General features: G+C 39.5%; 1 protein-coding gene across 5 annotated transcripts in view; it reads left to right on the top strand.

Moving 5' to 3' along the window:
- The window catches only part of ccser1 (coiled-coil serine-rich protein 1), a 125,031-nt gene that overhangs the window by 13,523 nt on the left and 87,767 nt on the right, over positions 1-23,741 (top strand). For all 5 annotated transcript variants that reach the window (XM_039620935.1, XM_031760298.2, XM_039620934.1 and 2 more), the window contains 2 exons: positions 7,254-7,344; positions 9,915-10,020. In XM_039620935.1, the coding sequence (XP_039476869.1) occupies positions 7,254-7,344; positions 9,915-10,020 (197 nt within the window). The remainder of the gene's footprint in view (positions 1-7,253; positions 7,345-9,914; positions 10,021-23,741) is intronic.

The raw sequence follows: 23,741 nt of genomic DNA, 5'->3' as shown, positions 1-23,741 counted from the left end.
ACAAACAAACTACACTAAGGGAGAAAACGAACCAGGATTTAATGGAAACAGACTCAACGGTGCAGGAGTGAAAACACCCGTAATGTCCACAAACTTGAATCAAGTGTAAACAGCAGATACCCTCAATACTCTTGGGGTATACTGGTGCTGAATAAAAGTTGTGCAGTTCTAAATGTAAAACTTTCACGCTGGCTAAAGGACCCTTAAAGAGGATACTTGTGGAAATGCTGCTGGGTTTGGTCACTTTCACTAACAATTTCAAGTCATTATTAAAGTAGTGCTACGACTCTCTGACCTTACTTTTTGCCACTGCTGTGTAAACACAGCTGGTGTAAACACTGTACTGCCTGTTCATACTGGCACACCTATACTCAGTGTACATGAAGGGTTATTTGAAATGCATTTACAGGCTTATTAGTAAAGAAAGAGATTTAAAAAAAATCCTTGTCTGGATGAAGATGGTTTGCTATTTAAAATCATGTTTTAAATGATTACATTTAATTTCAACAATACACATAAAGATAAGAACGAGGGGAAAAATACCCTCTTCAGTTGATTACTTGATTGTCATTTCAAGTATAAAATTGTGTCTCTTTTGAAAGGGAATAAAAAGAGAAGATGTAATTGGCCTCAATCATAGCCAACCACTAATGCAATGCCGTTTAATATGTAATGTAATAAAGGATCCGGCCTAATCTCACTCAGTGCTCATGCCTCTGGCTATGCAAACACTAAATATTCCAGCATGCCCTCAGCAATGCAGACATAGCTCTGTTTACTTTTTTAGCTTTGACTCAGAAAAAATGTTGTAAACTGTTGGTGTGATGGTATGTTGGTGGTGAGTAAGTGTCCTGACAATCTCGGGAAGTGACATTTTGAAATGAGACGCTGTTGAATCGACTGTAAATGAAATGGTGAATGCAGAAGTATACACTGTAGAGGTGGAACAGGTTAATGAGGATCACTACTTCTTGATTCTTTTTAGTGGTACTTAACAAACGGATTAGGGAAAAGTGGTTCGTCAAATCACAGATTTTTACTAAGGGATGTACATGCTCAGCAAGGCTGGTTGTGTCATTTAAATGATTTTCAATTGGTACCCAAATGGGGCCCAAAGTGTGACAATAAAATATCCCCCAACTCTTGATACTAGGCAGGATGGATCCATGATTTCATGCCTCAGTTTCCTGCTCTTAAACTGACAGGAAGTGGCACCCGGAGTGGTCTTCTGCTGTTGTACATTCAGAGATGCTCTTCTGCATACCTGGCTTGTAACGAGTGTTTGTGTGAGTTACTGTTGCTTTCTTTATCAGCTAGAAGCAGTCTAGCTGATAAGAAGCCAGACGTCATCTGACTTCTGGCATCAGCAAGGCATTTTCACTCAGAGAACTGCATGCTCATTGGTTAGTTTCTCTTTTTTGGACCATTCTTTGTAAACACTATGGATGGCTGTATGGGAAATTGCCAGCAGATCAGCAGTTTCACCGTGCCAACTTGAATATGGCAGGGTTACTGCACTCTGATTCTTGGTCGGTGAATGCATGTCAGGTGTAGATGATGGTCTTGAAGTGTATTGCCAAATCCCTCATTGCTATGGTATTGTATCATACTATGAGGGATTGTGTGATTCCAACCCCTAATACAAGTCCTTTGTACCTTACTCATTGCATCTGTCTCTGGACATAATGCACACTTCAGTAAAGATGAAGGAATGTCTTCTTTTCCTTTTCTTTGTATATAAAGGGCCCGTCAGGGGCCTGAGTCATGAAGGAAAGGTACGAGCCTGGGAGTGAGTATTAAATTATGCATCACCACTGTTACCGTCATGTAAATTTGTGGGGTAGCTGTTAGGTATAGACCTAAGTGTGAATTTAGATATTTTCGTGTTTGTTATGATGAGCTTTCTAATTAAATACAGAACTAAACTTAGTGAGGGCATGACTTGGATACAAATGGTTTGCTTATTGTTTATACGTATACTGTTTGGATGATTATGGTGGTAATGTGTTACAGAGCCTGTGGGATACAGTGATTATGCAACGCAAAACAGAGAACGGCTGAAGGATACAATACAAAAAACTAAAGATTTAGTTTGCAGTGACAAATGACTAATTTGTTAAATTTGCAAAGATAAACTGTGACGTGCCGCTGTGGACTGAAGCCGATGTTTGCTTGAGCTGTTTGGCGATTTCATTCCAGTAGTTATTGTTTTTTGATATCCCTCTGAGAAGCTGTGAGATATTTATTTTGTCACCATATTCAGTGCTGTTTGCTCATAAGTCTCTCAATGACAGCTGTGATAATACTGTGACAGTCTGACAATGATTACACTCAAAAGTGGCTAAAAAAAACATTCTTGGGGAATTGTCTCTTATCTCAGAGAACAAACAACTTTGAACATGGATTTTAGTTTGTAGTCTGATGGATATGTATATGCAGAATAATTCCTCTGCAATTCACTTTACATTGACTGTTTTACTTATGCATATCAACCATCAACAGTCTCTTGATTGCTAGACAGTGTTGTAATACAGAGTGGCTCTTGTTTTCATATTTCTCAGTCTGATTGTTGCCTTGTGCAGGCTTGATAGCATAAATGGCACTTGTATTAATCATACACAGATAAGGATTCACTTCCTCTCCAAGACAGAATTTGTAATGACCACAAGCAGACGGTTTGGTTTGGAAATGAAAAACAGAGAGGATGTTCGCACATACTGGTATTATATGCTCTCTTGGCCCCGAGACAGCACATAAAAGCAGTACCAATTATGATATACTTGAAAGTTCAAATCAAATGATTTTCTCTGAGGCTAATGCACAATGGTTATACTGCAGAGCCCTGACAGTAATGGTTTATGGGGAAAAAATCTTGCAACTTATACGCACCAGTGACTAGATGAGCCAAAATGCTGGAAAATAAACACGAATTTAAGGTGGTTTTGAAGTATGCAGTTGTCAAAGTTAGTGTGTAGATTGTCGTGCAGAGGACCAGAGCACAGAACACTGCAGGCAGAGCACTAAAGGAAATGTAAAACTTTATTGTGGATTATCAGAGTCCTAAACTACAAAATTGTGGATCGTAATGCAAGAAAGTACCAGGAAACACCTGAGCAAGTGAAGGACAGCTCACACCGAGAGTCACTCAACAGGACAAAGGACATAAGGAGGACTAGAGTATATATAAACACAAGGACTGTTAGGGATAAGGGACAGGTACACATAGGCAGGGCAATCATGGGAGTCAGACAGGAAGCAAAATTCAAGGGAAGACACTGCAGAAAACATATGCCAAAGGAAACCACAAACAACCCAAAGACACATAACTAAATGTGGACATAAGAAGACTTGGACTAAACAAGAGGACAGATACAAGGCAAATACACTCATGAAAATTAACAAGCTCAAAAGAGAAATTGAAATTCAACCATCAAACATTATAACAGTAATTCATCTTAACAGGCATCCAGACTCCATAAACACTAAACAGTAACCAGAACTCGGAATAACCAGGAAGTCGTGCTCAAGATACTGGAAATATAATCGAAAAAAACAGGAGACTATAAAGAGCAGCGCTCACGCAATACAAAATAGCTGACAATCACTGAGGACATGATCCAAAACACAGAATCCTAACAGAGAAAATTAATACCAAGAAAACCATGAGATGAAAACAGGAATCAAAAACATCACAAGAAGTCAAAACAAGAATCGACTGTTTAACAAAACTCAGACTTGAATATATTCACTCAGATAAGATAGACAAGTACCTGGGATCAAGGCAGCAGTAAATTATCACATTATTATTATTATTATTATTATTATTATTATAAGCAAGGTTATTGTTCTTAATTAATTAGGTTTTATTTAACTGGTTGTCAGCTCTTGAGAGGCTTTGGTGCACATATTTTATTGAGACTGTTCAAATGTGTTGTTCAGTTATTGTAGTAGTAAGAAAAACAACAATACATAATAACAATAATAGTAAAACACATTTTAAAACTCTGATCAAAAACTGTGCTAAAACACATTTTGAATTATTAAAAATTATGTCGAAACAAACAAATCTAGTCAGCTGAATAAAAGCAAGAATTAATAATGAAATTAAAAGAAAAAGTCACAAAAAGTAACAAATTGTAATCGCTTTCTTTATATGTAAGTCTGACAGCTAGCTCATGAAAATTCAAATATATTCTTTATTATTTATTGCAGATTGAGAATGAGTATTCTGTAATAATAATAATAGTAATAATAAAAGCTATTTATATGGCAACAAACTGATCCTTGAATTAGTGCTCCATGGTAATTTCCCCCGACTGTACACGTCGCAGACCATGAAGATTTGATACTGGAAATAAATATGTCTTCACTTGTTTCACTGTAAAGAGGATCTGAAAGCTGGTATGATCGACACTTTTTCTCCGAGAAAGCCTCGTGTCAGAGTTGAAGTTGTTTTTTGTGTTGTTAAATTTGCCTGTGAGTTCCTGCTCTGACTTGTCAAAATGCTTGCAAACTTTCAGCTGGCCTTCCAGGATGACCTGAAATAAATCTTAACCTGCAATATGTGATATCTTCTTAATCTTTTCAAAAAGATTTCTTGCTACCGAAGTTGGAAATGTAGCTCTGTCAGTCTAAACCACGTGTTCGGAGCGAGTTTCTTACAGAGTCAGCAGTGCAAGAATCTGGATTTGTTTCTCTTATCGAATCGCCCGTTGAATATGAAAACGTTTTACTCGGGTTGCTTCAGCCTTGGACGACTGGTGTTTCTGTACTGAGTGATGGCTGTTAGAAAATGTCAAATGTCAGGTGTTAAGTTGTGAAACAAGGTTTTTTTCCCCCACAAGTAGGTGTTATTCAACAAAAGTTTCACTGGACGTTCAATCCTTCATGCCCTCAGGCGCACTGTAAACACAACTGGCTGCGAATCGTCTGCTCAGACAGAAAGGAAGTCATTTTTTACTCCATAAATATCTGCAGCCATAATACCTGGCTGCAAAGCCAAATTGCTCTGCTGTGATACTAATGCATTCGCCACCTTAAAGAAGTGAATAAATGTAATTTTCATAGACTGTATATGTGGTATTTTTTACAGAGTGCGAATGGAAACCGCTGGCTTTTTATGGACAGAGAGAATCTCTTGCTTCCTCTTATCCCTGTTTTGGATGTCATTCTGCTTGGCATTTAAGAGATGGAGCCATTTTTTAATGAGAGCAGAATCTGATATTATCTCTATTAACTCAAGGATTATACTCATTCAACTCACATTAGTGATGTAAAAAAGGTGACATCTCAGGCTTGTAAAATCGTATTAACACATTTCTGTGGTTGGAGGGGCACATTAAAATGGGTAATTTTGCTTCAAATGAAGTCTGTATGCAGTAGCATCACACAGTATGGCTCTTCATTTCTTTTCCCAATACCTTTTAGCTATTAGCTTTAATGCCTGAAATGAGGGCTTACGTGTTCAGGCGCATTACACTGAAATGCGTTTGGAGCTTTTTCTGATGTTTACCGCACCGCCATCCAGAGGGGGAAAGGAAAGGATATAATTTTGAATGTTCATAAACGCGTAACTGCTGCTTTGGAGAACATAAAGTCAACTGATTTGAAATTCAGAGGTGTGTTTAATGGTCAGGGATGCCACTGAGCATTGAGGTTCAGATGGGAGGAGATCGATACAGAGAGTCGCTCGGAGGCAGTTTATGTCCAAACAACAGTGATGAGGGGTGAACAGAGATGGTTATTGGATTTTCTGATGCATTTTAATCTGTAGATGTTGTACCAGACTGGTACTTGGTAGTTTGTGAATGCTGGTATTTCGCTCTGGTTTTGGTTTGTAAATTTTTAGTGCACACAAGTTCAGGGAAGATATTTCTACCAGTACAACCAGGACAGGAATGCTACCCACTTACACTACATGTTGATGCAGAATTGCACTGACACCCGGGTTGTGATTTTCATTTGAGTCAACAGAGACCTGCAGATGCTAAAAACATGTTCCTAGGGAGGTTGACATATATGAGTTTATGTAGAAGTGTCTCATAAATATTATATTAGCTGATAAATAAAGCCTATAAGTACACTTCCTGTTAGGCAGGAAAGTGCAGTGTTTTAATACATGTATTTGCCACACTATATTTGTGTGTGTTTTTTGCAGTGAATTTACCCATTTGTAACCATTGGATGGCAGTATTGACTTTTAAAATCCAGCTGAACTTAAAGGAAACACATCTTACTGCGTCATTATAACCTCATAATGCCAAGAACATGGAAGCTTTTGCTGAAAGATTACAAGTGAATATCTGGTGTTAAGTGATGAAGCATGACTCACTGCGCTGCTGTGGCTATAGCTCATTTAAGACACGAAGGATTAGGAAAATCTTATCAGTTATTTTCTGAAATTTAAAGAGTTTGTAAAAAATTTCAAAACCGTAACGTCAGTGAAGATAACGTTGATATTTCAAGGCCACCCAAGGTGGAGGGAGGTTTTCTTGTTGGATTATTATTGCTGAAGTTTGGAGAACACTGGTTTTTACATAAGAGAATTAATTTAAACTCAGTCATCAGAAGGGGCTGCCTCTTTTTTTTTGACACGGGGAATAAATTCCTGTAGATTTCCAGTTGTTTTTTTCTCTTGTTTATTCATCAGCAATTTTTAGCCTGTGAAGCATGGTAAAAGCTGACAGTGGCTGCACCAAACTACAGCCTCATTGAGCACACTCATCACTTTCTCAAACGAAACCCTTTATTAATCGTCCCTACATAACAAGAGGAGCAATTTGTTCTCGATAGTTTGGATGTAATGATGAAGAACTAAATATCTTATTAAATGCAGGCAGAATGGGGGAAGAAATACAGTGCACTATTAAAAATAACTGTATTCTTATCATTACTGATTAATTTCTTCAGCTAAGTGATTCTTCTTCTGATTGTTCTGACCCACCTGGATTACTTTGATGAGAATCGTTTTATAATTTTTTATAAAGTTGTCATATAGTAATTAGTATTCTGCGTTGCAGCGTTTGTTTTCAGAACCTTTTTGATTAACGACTACCTCACTGAAATTGTATTAAAATGATCTATCATAAGAACATCAGGCAAAAAATTGTCTTTTATTTTTGTTCATTTTACAAAAGCAGGAAAAATAACACCAGCGTGTATTATTTTATTGTGAGGATAATAATTAGTCGTTGCTTTATCGCTCGCCGTTTCGGAGTTTATTTCAGGTTTGTGTTTTTGCTCTTTCTCATCAGGATGTTCTGAACAACCTGGGTTCCTCGGAGCTGGATGAAGACGACCTCATGTTAGATCTGGATCTCTCCGATGATCAGCGACATCGACATGGTAATGTTTTTTCTGCTGTTTCTGCCATAATAAACATTTGCGTATTGGGTGGTGACATTGTAAGAAATCAGTGAGAGAACTCTGCAACCAGTAAAGATGGCGATTTTTAATCCTTTTAACCAGTTCTTAGCAGATTTCACTGATGATTCTCTACATGCAAAGTTCATTTAGATAATACTTCAAAATAGCTTTTCAAGATGCCTCCTATGCAGTGGGACTTGTTTCTAGAAGAACTCTGTGTAGGGGAGTTAATGGACTCCATGTGACTGGATATGATCTCACCATTCTCAGCCACCCAGCCCAATTAAACAATTGCATCATAAGTTACAACCCTGATATATCTTTTGGAATTAAACAAGTTCTTTTACTCTTTATGATTCATGATTTGCACGCCCATTTACTACAATGACAAAGACTTCTTTGCGACTTTCACACTTTGCTAATCCATCCAGTCTGGGGGGCCAGATTGGACCCTCTGTGAGGACAGTTCTGGCCCCCCAGACTAATGTTTATAGGTTACATTACTCATGTCGTTTACATTTCCCTTTATATCTGTATCTGTTTTGATTAAAGTGGATATCTCCTCTCTCACCTTCCTCTCTGGTGTCAAAGTCTCTCCCCTGTCTTGTTTTGCTTCAATCTCTGCCTCTCCTTTTCCTTTATTAGCACACTTCTCCCTCATCACCTTAATGCATGAAACCAGTGTTCTCCCTGCTTCTTTCAACACATGCTAGGACTTTGATGTAGCTGCCTCATTTACACCAATTCATCTCCTTTGCTGTTCTGGCATTTCCGTCACACTTCTCCTGACATGCGTCACAGCTGAAAAGTGTCTATCGGAGGAAAATTGTTGTTCGTGCCCTGCTACGGTGCAGCCTAGGAGTGCCAAACACCCTGAACCCCAGCTTCCTTTCATACAACACATAAGAATAGCATTGCACTGAAAAAGTGCAGTGTAACCACCACACAAATCTGTTAAGAGAAACTCTGTGTGTGCTCATGTATTGGTTTTTATTGCATCCATGTCTTAAAAATGGGATTTTTCTGTTATGAGTCAATGTTAAAGTGAAAGGGTTCGATTTTACCAGCAGTGCTGGGTTTTGCACAGACATAACTGAGCAAAATCAAAAGCTCTTGCAGTTACTGTCTGTACTGATTATATTTCTGATCTGTGCTTGCAAAGGTTTAGTTCGTATTAATATGCGTCAAACCGCACAGATATAGACAGTTGATGTTTGGTTGAGTGCAACACACGAAGAAAATGACTCAACGGGGTAAACATAAGCTTGTGATCACACTCCATTCCTGTGCTTCATGTTGCTCAGACACAGGGACTACAACAACGCAGCGACGGGGTGCGTTTACGTCAGCTCGACTCTTTATCCAAGCATGTCTAGCTTTGTCTCTTATCAACAGATCTCTCGGTGAAATTATATGTTAATGTGAGGTTGGATTCATCTATTTCTAGGCCATATTTAAGTCCCAGATGGGCTCCTAGAATATTGCAGTTGCAGTCAAATAAAGTAAAATGCTCAGCAGCACTGAGGAGTAAAGAATACAATGGGAGCTTCAGTCCTAATAAACAGAATTTCCTATGCTTATGGGGTTTGAAGAGCATTGGGAGGCTGGGTGGTTCACTCACACAGCCAGTCAAAACACACACACATACACACACACACACACACTGAAAAGATCTCTACAGGCACTGGCTGATGCAGAGCTAAGGGAGGCACCATCATTAATATACACACTAGCACACAAGCGTGCATGCTTAGTCATTAGACCTAATGGTTTGCAGACTGTAGCATGAAATTAAAGGTTTGATGAATTGTTCTCATAAAGTCAAGGGACTAAGACTCTGTGCTGGCATTAGAAGAGTAAGGTTCTTCCACAAACTCAAATTATAGGAACTCATTTAAACACACCGTAACAGACATTCACGCAGAATACACAATACAGACACGCGCAGATACATGCACAGGTTCATATAAAGATGTATGCAGACACACAGACGTACACAATTTGATACACACCCATCTCACAATCCCTTACGCCCACGCACTCATCGGTACTCCTCATTTTGACCCCTCTCAGGTGGCTTGTTGAAGCCTTTATTAAAAAGCAAGCAGTTTCACAGCAATTTATGGCCCACAGGGCTCTGCGTTCTCACTCCTATGGTGACTCATGCCCTGTGGAATCACACAGGGACAGTGAGAGAGACAGAGACCTTTGCTAAGACATAAAGAAATAACAAATCTTGGCTTTATATCCAACTTTTATTTCACTGTCTTTTATGTTGGCCTGTTAAATGTGCCATTGAATATGTAGGCATAATTGTAAAGAAACACAAAAAACAACAACTGATGGTATTGTCATGGTTCCAATGGTACACTACTGAATTTTAATAACCTCTTTGATCCAAGTTTTATAGCTCTAATTCATCTCAAAAGAAGATTGAAACAGAGAGCTGTGAATTTTCTTAGGCTAACATATGTTGTCAGTCAGATTGTCACCTGGGGTTAGAGAAAACAACTTGAATTCATTACATGTCTGTTTGGTTGTGTGCACAGTGTCCAGAGAAGACTCCAGCCAGTCTCTAGCTTCCTGTCTCAACCTGCTGCCCTCACCTTTGGACCCATCTGGAGATCGTGTTTTGGGAAAAGAAAATATTCAGAGGTAATATATATGTGTGTTTTTATTGTAGTGCTTTTCTGTACTTTGTGTTATACATAGGTTTATATGGACTATCTAAAATATTCTTAAGTCCATTTAGTGTAATTTTATAAAGAACAGAGTTGTTTTGCATATAAAAGAAGGGAAAACAGCAGCTAGTTTTTAAAACACATGGGCCACTTTATTAGGTATACCCGGTCTTCTGCTTGTTAACACAAATATCTAATTAGTCAATCACATGGCAGCAACTCAATATATTTAAGCTTGTAGGCATCCAGACCTGTTGGAAGTTCAAAAACAGCATCAGAATGGAGAAGAAAGGTGACTTTGAATGGTTGTTGGGCTGGTCTGAGTATTTCAACAACTTAGATTTTTCCACACAACCATATCTGAGATTTACAGAAAATGGTCCAACAAAGACAAAATATCCAATGAATGGGAGTTCTCTGGGTGAAAATGACTTGCTGAGGCCAGAGGAAAAGGCCAGACTGCTTCAAGTTGATAGCAAGTCAACAGTAAGTCAAACAATCACTTGTGTCAACCAAAGTGTGCAGAAGAGCATTTCTGAATGCAGAACCTTGAAGCACATGGGCTACAGTGGCAGAAGATCAGTCAGCTAAGAACAGGAAGCTGAGGCTACATTGTACACACGCTCAACAAAATTGGACAATAGGAGATCGGATAAAGAGTTCTGCTGCGACATTTGGATGCTAGGTTCAGAATTGTCTCGTAAACAACATGAAAGCATGAATCCATCCTGCTCACTATCAATGATTTAGGCTGATGGTGATGATGTAATGGTGTTGGGGCCCCTTTGTACCACTTGAGCACCATTTAAACTTCATAGCCTTCCTTGCTGACCACGTCCATCCCTTTATGACCACAGTGTAGCTATCTTCTGATGGGTACTTTAAGTAACATAACAGGCCATGTCACAAAGCTTACATCATTTCAAACTCTTGTTCCTCTAACAATGGATTCATCAGACTCAAATGGCCTCCACAGTCAACTCATTCCAAATAATGGACCAAAATATCTGAGGAGTGTTTCTATTACCTTGTTGAATCTGTGCCATGAAGAATTAAGGCAGTTCTGAAGGCAAAAGGGTCTCCAACAAAGGGATGGCAAGGTGTAACTAATGAAGTGGCCAGTGAGTGTAGTATTACCCTGCACGCTGAAGTAAGGTGAGGACACTTTTGAAATAAAAAATAATACCACAGTGTTACTGTTTTGCAACGACCTGTAAGTGCAGTACACAAAAGTAAAAATATGCCCAAGTCATTAGTGAGTGTGACGCCCTCGCCTTTGAAACAGCAGCAGTTATTGGAGGTGAACTTGCACACAGTTTTTTAAAGCTATTTGGAAGGTAGAGTGTTCCCAGCACCTTAGAGAACTTGTCAAAATTCTCTTTCTCACTTTCTTCTGTCTGTTAATGAAATCCATGTCTCACTTGGATGTTTTTTAAACCAGGACTATATCGGACTGGGATAATAGAACCAGAATCACATAAAAAATGTCCCCATGCACAGTATGTGTTTGTTTTTTTTTCATTTTACCTTATAAAATCCATATTAGAAGAGAGCGAGAAAGGTAGGCGGTTATTGTCTATTCTGGGACTTGCTGATGTTGAATGTTCTGTGTAAATGCATGCAAACATGTTTTATATCTTTTCCTCTCTTAGAGATGAGACAGCAAGAAGGAATATAAATAAATTAATTCTGATTGAATAAATATGCAAGCTGTCCTCCTCTCCTCTCCTCTCCTCTGTCCCTTTGTAGCCAGTGGCTGAAACAAAACACTTCAAAGTTTCTGTTTGCACATGTGCACCACTGCCAAGGATGGTTCAAAATCAGATTAGATTTGCCCACTTGTTGCTTCTTTTTGCCCAGAACCAGGAGAAGTCTTACTGGACGCACACAAACCTGCATGCAAAGCCATTTGTCTGCATAAAGATACACAAGCACTAACACACACAGTGCAGCTTTTCAGATGGGGCTTATTTGGGTTTTATGGAGCCAACTGAGTAATAAAGGGGTTGTAGCACCATTGGCTAGGTAAAGATGATTATTGCTTTACCTTTCAGTATTGCTTTCTCCACTCACTAGTTGAATTTATCTCTGCTGGAACCCACAGAGTAATTGTGTCTGTCTAAATGTGTTTTTCCTTGAATAAACTAGCTCTGATCTTCTTTGTTTGTGGAGACAGTGCAGGTCAACTTGTGTGAGTGGTTTTAAAGTAGAGGTTGACAGATTTATACTATGCCATTGAGTCACTGGACTTAACCGGGGCCTCTTTTTGTGAGAAGGGTTTTTTTATCACGCTTCTCTTTGAAAGTTTCACTGAATAGAGAGACATTTTCTGTGTCTAGACAGTGTCAGTGAATCATGCAAGTCGGGAGTCAACCTTTTCAAATCATCCAAGGTTTTTGTCAGACTGTTCATTGGTTGTTTCATTTATAGTGAAGTCTCACTTATCACTGAAAAGCAGTGGAGGAGCTTTCATATCAGACGCACACATAGAGACACGCTCAAAAATATTTACATTATTGCCTTCTGTGTACAAGGTCATGGCAAAAATAACATTCTGCTGAAACCAGTCTTCTTTGGCTTGATTGAGTTTGAACTGAGCCATCGATGTTTATCCTGGAAATGTCATAACTTGAGGAACTGGTTCGGTCCCTCTTGATCAAAACAGTGACATGACTTGGTGTTTTGACAGGATCCCTTTAGCAGAGAAAGCAGATGAATGAACCAAAGCATGAATGGATGAATATGCTGGTGCTTTTAGCTAAAAATGTAAGGTCTCAGTCACACAGGCCTAGAGATCAATCCGTGAACCCTGGGTAACTAACAGTTGTAAGTGAAAAATGTGTTTCACCAGACTGGTTGCCACTTTAGTTGCCACAATGCATGGAAGTAGGGCTGTTCGATATAACGATATATATCGGATGACGATATAAAAACGTCTATCGTTTCATTTTACGCTATCGTTTGTTTCGTGGTGTCGCAAAATAAACTGTTTACGGCAATATTTTTTCATTATTTTGATGGTCACTGTAGTGGCTATATTAATTTCCTAAAGTTCTCTCTTTCTCTTATATTTAATATAACCACATTACAGACGGACAAGCGCTTGTTTTTATGCGTTGTCGTTAGCAACAACGACGGTAAAACCACCTCGTGTCCGCTTGTTTATTTTCCACATAAACCTTTCACAATAAAGCTCAAGATCCTGTTGAGACTTTTCAAAATAAACTGAATCACGTGAAAGATGCAGAGTATTTACGGATGAGAAGCAAAAAAGAGCCGCCAGGTGCTAAAAAATAAACCTTAGACTCAAACGTTAGAACAGGCTTTTCCCCGCAGCACGCTGTGTAATAAATACTCACAAAGAAAACGGCGGCCGTTACAACCTATGTCTAAAAATGTATCGTTTCATGCATCAGTTAAACACTCGACTTCAGGTACGCGACGCCCAGCTGGAAACACTTCACGCAAGTCCAGCTGCCCGACATTCACAGAATTTACAGAAAATGTAACATTTTTGTGATTTATATCGTTATCGAACGATAGATGTCTTAATATCGGGATATGAGATTTTGGTCATATCGCACAGCCCTACATGGAAGATGCCAACTTATCAGCTGACATTCACCATTTAATCTCCACGCTGTAGCGAAACTTTAAAAAGTGTCTTTAAAACTGGAAATGGAGAAAATTCGCCAGCACATTTCTAAAGGTTCAGCTTTAACTTTGAAGGTGAATATTCTCAGTTTTCTGTTTGTGTCACGCTCTTTACAGAGAGGTCAAATGGTCTGCAACTTAAGACCAGCAAAATGCTGCCAAAACAAACAAAACACGACAGAAGTGTAAGAAAACACAACGGAATTAGAGAAAAGCATCACAAAAGCTAACAGTAAACCGCTAATAGCAGAGATGTATCTGAATCATGTGATTAAAACACACATTACCTGCATCTTTGGCTCCCTTGCAACACTGATGAACGCTCTGCTTCTTTTAAGCCTATCTTAGTTTTCTTAAAACCTTTTGGTTTCTGTCATTTCTGAAAGTTTTTGTGTTTCCAGAAACAATTTCTGTTTTTTTTTTTAGTCAACTTTTGTTGTTTTGTGTGTTTTTGGAGCATTTGTCTATTTGCTGGCATTTCCTTAAGTTGCAGTCCATTTGACCTTTCAGGGCCACCATAGTTTGCAGACAAATTGATGCCTTTCGTGCAAACTATAGGTGACTGGGGCAAGGTGCTAGTTGCTAAAGAAAGCGCAAGAAGCACCATTTACCTCTTTATGACCAATTTCGTACCAGCAGCTTCCAGTAACATCCAGCAATCACTCATAGCTGGATGGAGAATATATATTTTTATTTTTGCAACCAGTGATTATCAGATTGTTGCCGTCTGGTCTCTCTGCTGTGTTACTGGGGCCCAACATCCCCATGTTAACACAGCGATGTGTAGCAGCTGTTACGATAATGGTTCATACACCATGTTCTCATCTTGATTTACTTTCTTATCATTAGTTTAAATTAACTGTAAATGCAAGTCTGTTAGAAGTGGTTAGTTGTGGGAAAATAAACATTTTATCTGGTGATAGGGAATATGTTGGTACACCTCAAAGTGTTTATTCATCCTGGGTGGAGGCGTGGGTGCAGCGGGGCGTGAATATGTGTGCCAAATGTCAAGACAATCCATCCAGGACTTGCTGAGATACATATTTTATTTTGGACCAAAGTGGTAGACTAATTGACCATCAGACTGACATTTCCATCCTAGGAGTCATGCTGCTATCGTGGCTAAAAGTGTATGCAGTAATTTTACATTCAAGTCATGTTGCGTCTGAGTAATGGCTTATATGCCAACCTTTATAACAACTCGACAGTCCGCGCTGAAGTCTTGAACCTTGTACTCCAGAATGACTTAAGCCTCCAAAACTGTAGACACATTACACAATTTAACAGTGAGTGTGCTCCTGACAGCCAGACAGTGATATGATATAGTGGGATTAGAGAGAAGTGTGTGTAGAGCTAACTTCTCCACAGCAAAGGAGCAGTTCTTTTAGCTGAAGTGCAGAGCAGCAGAGCAGCTTCAGTAAACACTAAAAAAGACTAGAGGAAACTGCAGGCTTGTGGACTCGACTTGTTTTGGATTCAGAATAAATTTAGATTCTGTTTCATTTCAGAAAGCATCATTTTAAAATGCAGGAAATCAGGTGCTAGTGTCACAGTTTTAACATACTGTTTTGGCTCTGGAAACACCGGAGCTGATTAGATAATGAACCAGGTGTATGATTCTTAGCCTGACCAGGATGTAGGCTGCTGGCAGGTGTTAATTTCCTACTGTTTGAGTTCACCATCCTCACTGATTTCTTCCAACAAAATATTTTCACACAAATGTTTAAGTCTGTGAGTGAAGAACCTGAGATTGGAACTAGGGGAAGAGAGCAAAATCTGTTTGCCCAGGGCTTCCTCTCTCTCTCTCACACACCGTCTCTTTCTTTCTCTCGGAGTTGCTTTTGCTCTTTGTCTCAGGTTCCACATTCCCTCGAGGGGACATTGATTTGCTGGAGGCAAAGCAAGCTCCCTTCTGTTCACACACGCACGCACACACGCACGCACGCACGCACGCACGCACGCACGCACGCACGCACGCACGCATTTGTGTTTCCATCACTTCAGAGGACATTACACCAACTTACATTGAAGACTTATTGGAATGCTAACCACAGCTGTAACTTACCTAACCCTCCATGACTCTAAACCTAACTTAATCTAAAATCAAGGCTTCATAATAAAACTGAATTTCCATTTTTACTTCGTTTTTTTGTCCCCTGTAGCCACAGCCGGTCCCCGGAATATGACTGTGTAAACAGATTTATGTCCCCACAGTATGAGTAACACAGGATCATGCACACACACACCTGTCAGTCAGTCAGGCTGTCCAGAGAGAGTATCAGCTGCAGGATACTGCTGGCTGTCTGACAGGCTGCACAGAACATCTGCTGCATGCACGCACACGCAAACACACACTCACACACACACACAGGCGTGCAGGCACAGCTCCGACCTCTTTGATGTATGGCAGTTGAATGATTTTGATGGCAGGGTTTTAATTGTCTATGTTTATGACTTTGTAAACATTAATATCACAGTAACAAAGCCATGTCAGTGAACAGCCATGTGCTCAAACTCTGTTTCCATTCTTTGCAGCTGCATAGGTGTTTAGAGACAGAGAGAGGTGGGGTGGGGGGGCTGACACATCAGTCAGTGTCACAACATCCAATATCACCCTATATGTATACCTTGCGTAGCAGCTTTCAGCAACGTAGAATACAGTATTTATGGTTGTTTTTAGTTATTGATGAGAATAAGGGAGAGTAAAATACAAAGTTTAGAGATGCAACTTTAGATAGATTTCCAGCTCTGAAATCGTGGTTAAATTCATTATAGATTCATCCAGTTTTCTGAACAAATTTGCCACACCAAACAACAATTCCAAACAAAGAAATAGCTCTACTGTCACAGAAAATCAAGAAAAGCAGAATAATCCTCCCCATTTCCACAGCTAAAACCTGCACATGGCTTACATTCTGGCTTAACAAAAATATTTGACTAATCGATTAATACCCAGGCGCCTCGGCTCTAGACATTTCCACCCGAGTGACTTTGTCCTTGCCTTGCAGTACACCAGAAGACCTCCCTTGGAGTATAATAGGTTTGGGTCAGTTAAGTCCCAGGAGTGAGCAATGTGATATTGTCTCTTATGAACTTCTATCATGTTTACATTTGCCTTGAAATAGAAAATAAAATAAGACAGATCTCTTCAGTGCATTCTTTTTTTGCCAGTAGCAGTGCCGCCATCAAAGCATGACAATACCAAATGTCCCTCCGAGACTTTTGGTTCCATTTGTGATGTATCTTTATTGTCTGTTTTCTTTTAAGACGTGAACTGCTCCCGTCTCTTATACAAAAAGATGCAGAGGAAATTAAATTTTGACAGTTGGGATAAAGCTTGCCTGTTTCTATGGTAACGGCAGCCTGCCTGTTGAGTGTTCCCCTGCCATTCTTCTCTTCATTTTCCCCCTTTCTCTTTTTTCATTGCCGTTGATTGCTATGCGGAAGACGGGCAATCTGAGCAGAGGACACGCAAACACAGACGTGTCCTTATCTGTCAGTATGCAGCGGACGATCACAAAAGTCTCAATTCCCATATCGCCGCTTCTCAATTGAAGATTAAATGTGTAGGTATTACACTCACATGCTCTTGCGGCGGCATAATGAGGCGCATTAGAAAAATGTCAACATTCGCGCGCAGGTCCCAATTCACCCTGCTGACCCTTATTCGTATATAGAGGTTAAAAATCTTTTTTCCTCTGGTTGAATGTGTTGAGAGAGGAGTTAGCTGGGTCTGCTCGTGAACTGAATGCTGTGTAAATGGCAGCAGTGAGATGGCGGTAGAAAAGACAGCCTACTCATAGCTGTCTTCATTGAGGCAGCTGGGTATTAAGATACTGCTGAGCAGAAAGAACAAGTGTTGAGAAAGTGTCTCGTAATTCAGAAAAAACCCCCCAATTCTCTCACATTTGGTTGGAATGCTACATAGCGATATGCTCTCCTGTATATATCCTGTAGTCTCAAACGGAGACCTGTAATCTGCAATTTTATAGAATTTTCTCGCATATGCGCAAAAACAGGAAGGAACACATTTATTTAATGTTAATACGATTCACAAAGTATATCGACCATGTTGTAATCGAATCCCACCAGACTTAATATAGTCTGCCAAAGTAGCACACGCGTCTCCTTCTACCGTAAGTCACATACTCACAAACATTTAAGCGCATGCACATTCATAAAAATAGACAAGCATAAAGAATCCAGCTTAAGGAGTGGAGCTGAGGACAGACGAAATTCCCTGCAACATGATTTTCAGACACACAGAGAAACACAGCATACAGTGGGAGTTAAAGGGAACACAAAGTAGACCCCCCACCCTCTTTTTTTTTCAGTTGCTGGTGTATAACGATGCAGAATTTGTTAATTCAACAAGCAGTGACAAGACACTCGGTCTTTTATCTTGTTTTAATCTGTGGTTTTTCAGTGGAGAAGCTTTGGCTACATGCCTTGACAGCTTTTAATTTTTAAAACTCTAAACCTGTTAAAAGCGTTATAGTGTGCATGTGTTGGCATGCACATTTCTTTTGTCAATTGTTGTTTAGCTTGTAATTCACATCACCCTATTGGGTTTATTAAATGTTCAGCATGAGGAGACTAATTAGTATTGGCTTTCATTTTTATCCCACTTGCTTCGAGCGGGAACTTGTTGTCCTGATTTGTAACGCAAAGAAAAACAGTAGATTGGCAATAAATAAGACATCCCTGTGCTTCCAATAACCTTTTTCTTAATCAACTAGTGAGTTCCAGAAATAAAAGGGAGTGTTAAAGTGGTTTTCACTGTAAATCGTACGGCAACAGATTGTAAGACACATGGCATTAGTGCTGCCGTTTCCAGCATTTCAAGATTTCTTTTAATCATAAATATAGCAATGCACTTTTGTCTTTGGCTCCCTTTATCTTGTCTCAATTTGTTGCAGACCACAGTATAGTATATGCAAATGTTGAATCTATTTTAATACAACAGGATGAGATTAGAGAATGTTTCTAAGAAGATATTTCCCGCCCCGTTTTGTTGCTTTTTCAAACACATTCCTTCTGCTGTTGTCAGCGATAAAAAATGTTTTGTGAATGCTGAATATTTCCCATGAGAATTTGTTACTGATGTATTTGTTCTTCTTCATGTTTGGTCTTTTTAGCTGTCTGTTGCACCTCACTTAAAGAATGATCCCCCCGCCCCAAAAGAAACAAAAAAAAACCTAGAGTTCGGAATAGAAAACCTCTTTACACGAGTCTTGATGCTTGATGCAATCATCCAGGTAAGGACTCTTTACACGGGGTATTAGTGAATGTTTTAGTCAAAGGGTTGTTATCCAGGGGCTGGAGAGAGGTTATGAAACTAAGTCAACCCATGTTGCTTTGGTGAGAATTAAGAGAGTAAAATGCGCTTGTTAAATGATCATCAGCATTCAGGTGTGTGCTAACAAAATGCTGCAATTTTCCCAGGAGTGGACATAACAGCTAATCACAGCAAAATAGCAACTGCAAAGAAGCCATGAGCTAGACACTACAGGCTTCAGTTAGTATGTTAAATGTTAAAGTTGATGAAAGTCCAATTAGAGAAAAACTCAACAAGTCAAGTCGAGGAACATGACAGCACAGCTCATGTTGGCAAATTTGCATCTGAACAAACCAACAGACTTCTGGAGCATTTGATTTAGACAGAGGAGTCCAATGTGTGTCGCCATAATGGACCGCACCATGTTTGGAGAAAACACAGCATATCAGCTCAGACTACCTCATCCATACATACTATCAAACACGGTGGTGGAGGAGTTAGGATTTGGGCTCGTGCAACCTCAGGATCTGGGCACCTTGCAGTCACTGAGACGGCCATTAACTCCTCTCTATATTAGAGTATAGTCAAGTGCAAGGCCATTTGTCTGATAGCTAAGGCTTGGCTTATATTGGGTCTTTCAGTGGGACATTGGGGCAAGCTAGTAAATCTACAATAGAATTGCTGAAAAATAAAGAAAAGAACCTCAACCTGATTAAATGCTTGGGCAGGATCTTGAGAGAGATGTGCAAAAAGAAACACCTGCAAACCTCAATGAGCAGAAGCAACACTGTAAAGAAGAGTGGGCCAAAATTCCTCCACAATGATGTGAGAGACTGATAAAATAAACTAAAGTACTTCAAGGTATTGCTGCTGAAGGTGGCTTTACAAGCTATTGAATCATGGGGACTACTGATATTTTCACAGGACTGCAGAGAGTCCTACAATAACTTTTTCCCATCACTGCCAAGTGTTTTTTTTGGCAAGCTGAGATTATCTGAACTTATTATATATTATATTTAGGCTGGGCTCAAAAAAGTGGTAGCTTGGCGTGGTGCAGAAAGGTGGAAAAAAGAGGTTCAATGGGAGTGCTGTAACTATGTCAAACAACAGCTGGATGCAGTGACTGTGCACTCTCTCTAATGGTTAATGTTTTATCCAAATATTGAACTATTTGGTGACTCATTTGTTTTCCATCGTCTGGCTTCGAACTTCTAACCCTCATAAAAAAAAATGTATAAAAATCGAAAACACAAAACTGTAATTATCTTTAACTTAGGTGCATGAAAATTTTGTCACACAGTGTTGCAGATATACAGTCAAATCAGACAGAAACACAGTGTTGGTCACTATGAAAGCACCAGAGTCTGAAAGAGATATAAAGTGCCATTGTTCCTATTCAGGGACCAAAATGAAAATCTTAACTCACCGACCACATTAGGAAAACTGAAGATGCTATACACAAGCGCTTGGGCAGATTGTGTATCCAAAATACAATTACAGTGTGGAACTCTTGATAAAACAGTAGATATTATGTGTTAATTGGTGATGTCCTCACCGTTTTCCCAGCATGGATAAATTTGTTTCAAACAAACAGATCTAATACTTGCAGACTCTGTTGTCAACTTGCGTAAGTCTCCACAAAATTACACGAAGAGTGCAAAATCAAAGCAAAATTGTCGCTTTCTGTGTGCATAATATCTTATTAGGCAGCTCATAGTCTCATTTCAGTACTGCCATGACAACGGCTTTTAAAGAAACGTGGATGATGGCCATATGTGCTTTTTAATGTCCTTGATTGGAGAGGATTATCTGCGGTACCTTTTTATATTTCTTTTAATTTAATCAGGATCAGAGCTTTTGCAGGTGATTACAGACGAAGAAATATGTTTATGTCAGCAGTCTCGATAAGATTAGGCCTTAAATGAGGGATTGATGAGGGGAATGCTGAGAAACATTTATTTAGAAATGATGTCAACAAGAATATGTGCAGTGTGGGCAGTCGACATGAATCTGATCTAAGTGCAGAGATTGTTGCAATAAACATGCAGGCACAATAATTGTCATTTAAATCTTTCCTTTGCTATGAGTCAGTATGGAAACTTGTTTTTAGGTGCTATTATTTTGTCATTGCGATGACAACAATGCCACCGCAAAAATCACAACAAATCAAAACTGTGACTCATCTTAAACAATATATGGCTTTCTGAAAGGAAAGTGGGCAGTTTGACAATGACAAGAGGAAATTAGATGAAAAGGAGAGAGGCAACATTTACATTTCTAGTGATGCTGTTACTCTCTGTCATAAAATATCACCTGTGTTTGTCTCAAACAACATGTGTTACACTGGGAACTTACAACACAAGCTTGTTCCTCTGTGTCTTATTGTCTTATTAATATGAGCTTTGAGTCACACATTGGCAGCTAAGATCACATTAATTTGCACTTATTACATTTCTGGTCAAAATCTTATCTGAAATTCGATGCTTTTGATTTTTTTATGACTGCGGGATGAGCAGAAGTATAATCAGGCTGTGCAGTGGCAACACGGTTATAAGGTCATTGAAATTCTGGTCCTTTATTATCAGGGATTTAGAATAAATAATGCAAAAATTATCATGTCCTTAAGTAATGAACAGACTGGATAAGCATTAATGTGTCCTCTAAATAAAAACTCCCTTTGGGTGCAGAATTTGCATTTTAAACATGGATTTGTTGGCTGGAATTTAAAAAAATAAATAAAATCAAATAAAAATCGGGCTTAGTCAACCAGTGGTTGCTTTTGTGATCAGCTGTCACCTGTGGCACTCGGGCATTTTTATGCGATTCTCGCTAAAAATTGCAAACTGACAGAGTTGCTTTAAAACACGTGAATCATAGAAGAAATCCCTTCATGCTTGCATAACAACATAAGTTCAAGAGAGAGAGAGAAATGTCTCAGATTCCCTTGGGCAATAAGTTTTGGTAGTGGACTCACAGCAGGGTTTCTGTGCTAAAAATTGAAACTGTTCCACTTTAATGGAATATTGCTTGGAGGCTTTAATACAGGGTAAGATTTGGCAACTTGGCATGACAATATTCTCGGAAAATGGAAAATGGAATGCGACACATGGGACCGATATTAAATAGATCTCTACGAGCAACAATAAGTTGTGATAGTAATTAGTGCAAGTATGTTCTGAAAACTCCCCAAAGGTTCCCCCACCACCACCACCCACAAAGAGCTAATGTGGTGGTTCCCATCCTTTTATGGATTAACCTCACAGATGCCAAGGAAGCGGTGAGTGGGCAGTGGCAGACAGCAATAGATCGAGGTTAGAGAAGTCGGGGAGAGTGAAATAACCAAGAGTAAAGCAAAAGCACGGATTTCTTGCAAACGAAGCACACATTCAGAGTGCAGAGTGCAAAGGGAAGCAGAAAGGACAGTTGGGTTAATCAGAAAGTTACCCCTGCCGTATTACATTAGTTTTATATTCTCCCCCTTTCTGTGTCTGAAGAGTTGAATTCACCATTAGATTCACTGCCTGGAGCTTGGCTTGCGCTCACTCTTTAGTCACAGATGCACTTTATGTCGGAGATGAGTTTAATGGTAGCATTAAACATCCGTAGCCTCAGGTGCTGAATGCAGATGAGTACACAGTGTCTGTCAGGTGGAAAGCAGTGACAAATGATGGTGATCACTCTTTTTTAGCTGTGGTATACAGTTGTACTTCACATGTGCAGACAAGCAAGCACACATGACGCACAGATGGCTGCAGTACACACACACACACACAGCCATAGACACTCATATATATTGGATTGTTCCCATAAACATGTTCTTTGTTGTCAGTAAAAATTTAATGAGGGAAAAGTTGGCAGTGGGGACTGACTGCCTTTCTCGCCGTATCTCAGCGCTGAAGTGTCCTTTACTATTATTATTCCTGAAACAATGCCGTCTCTACATATTGCTGATTGACAAGGGTACAGCCCACCGCTTCTCACGGCTGCTCAAGATGATGCACTTGAATCCCACGTGATTTATTTGACCGGGAGTCATTATTCGTCACTTGACACACAAACCGAACACCGTGTAAACACAGACATCTAAATCTTCATATACATGCTTCTCAGGTCTCTCCTCGCCTGTGTGGGTGTATTCTTTGCTGCATGTGTGGATGTGGATACGTGTGTGTGTGTGTGTGTGCAGGTATGTACAAGGGGCTGGTAGTCAACAACCCAGTAATAAAACCCAGTGTGAGTGGTAAAATAATGAAAGTCATAAAAACGCAGATAATTGGCTTTTTTCGGGTTGGTGAAATGGATCACTTCTAACGCTGCTGTTGAGAAATGGCTTCTTAGAGCAGAGGGGAGAGTCAGAAGGATGGAGAGGAGTAAGTGAGAGGGAGGGGAAAAAACAAAGGGGAGCAGAAGACAGGGAAAGAGAGGAGGTGAGCGGGGGGGAAGGATATGGATTATAAAGGAATGAAAGTGAGGAGAGGAAGGAGGAGAAATGACATAACAGAAGGCACAAAGAAAACAAGAGCATAATGCAAAGGAGGGGGGGGACATTTTTCATACTCTTCCAGTGTTTTCCTTCTCTGTTTAATTACTCCGAAAAGACAGTAGAGGGAAAATCTCTTTGAAAACATTTAATTGTGCTTTAATCCATATATTTGTTTGTAATCATCTTCCCATTTACATGCCCTATGTGAAGATGCAGTACTATTGTCTACCACTAGCTGGTGTAATACTACATCTTTATCAATTCAAATTAGAACTTGGTC

This window comes from Oreochromis aureus, linkage group 12 (assembly GCF_013358895.1).
Source record: "Oreochromis aureus strain Israel breed Guangdong linkage group 12, ZZ_aureus, whole genome shotgun sequence".
Taxonomy (NCBI): Eukaryota; Metazoa; Chordata; class Actinopteri; order Cichliformes; family Cichlidae; genus Oreochromis; species Oreochromis aureus.
The sequence above is the reverse complement of the archived record's forward strand: the minus strand, read 5'-3'. Positions and strand labels throughout refer to the sequence as shown.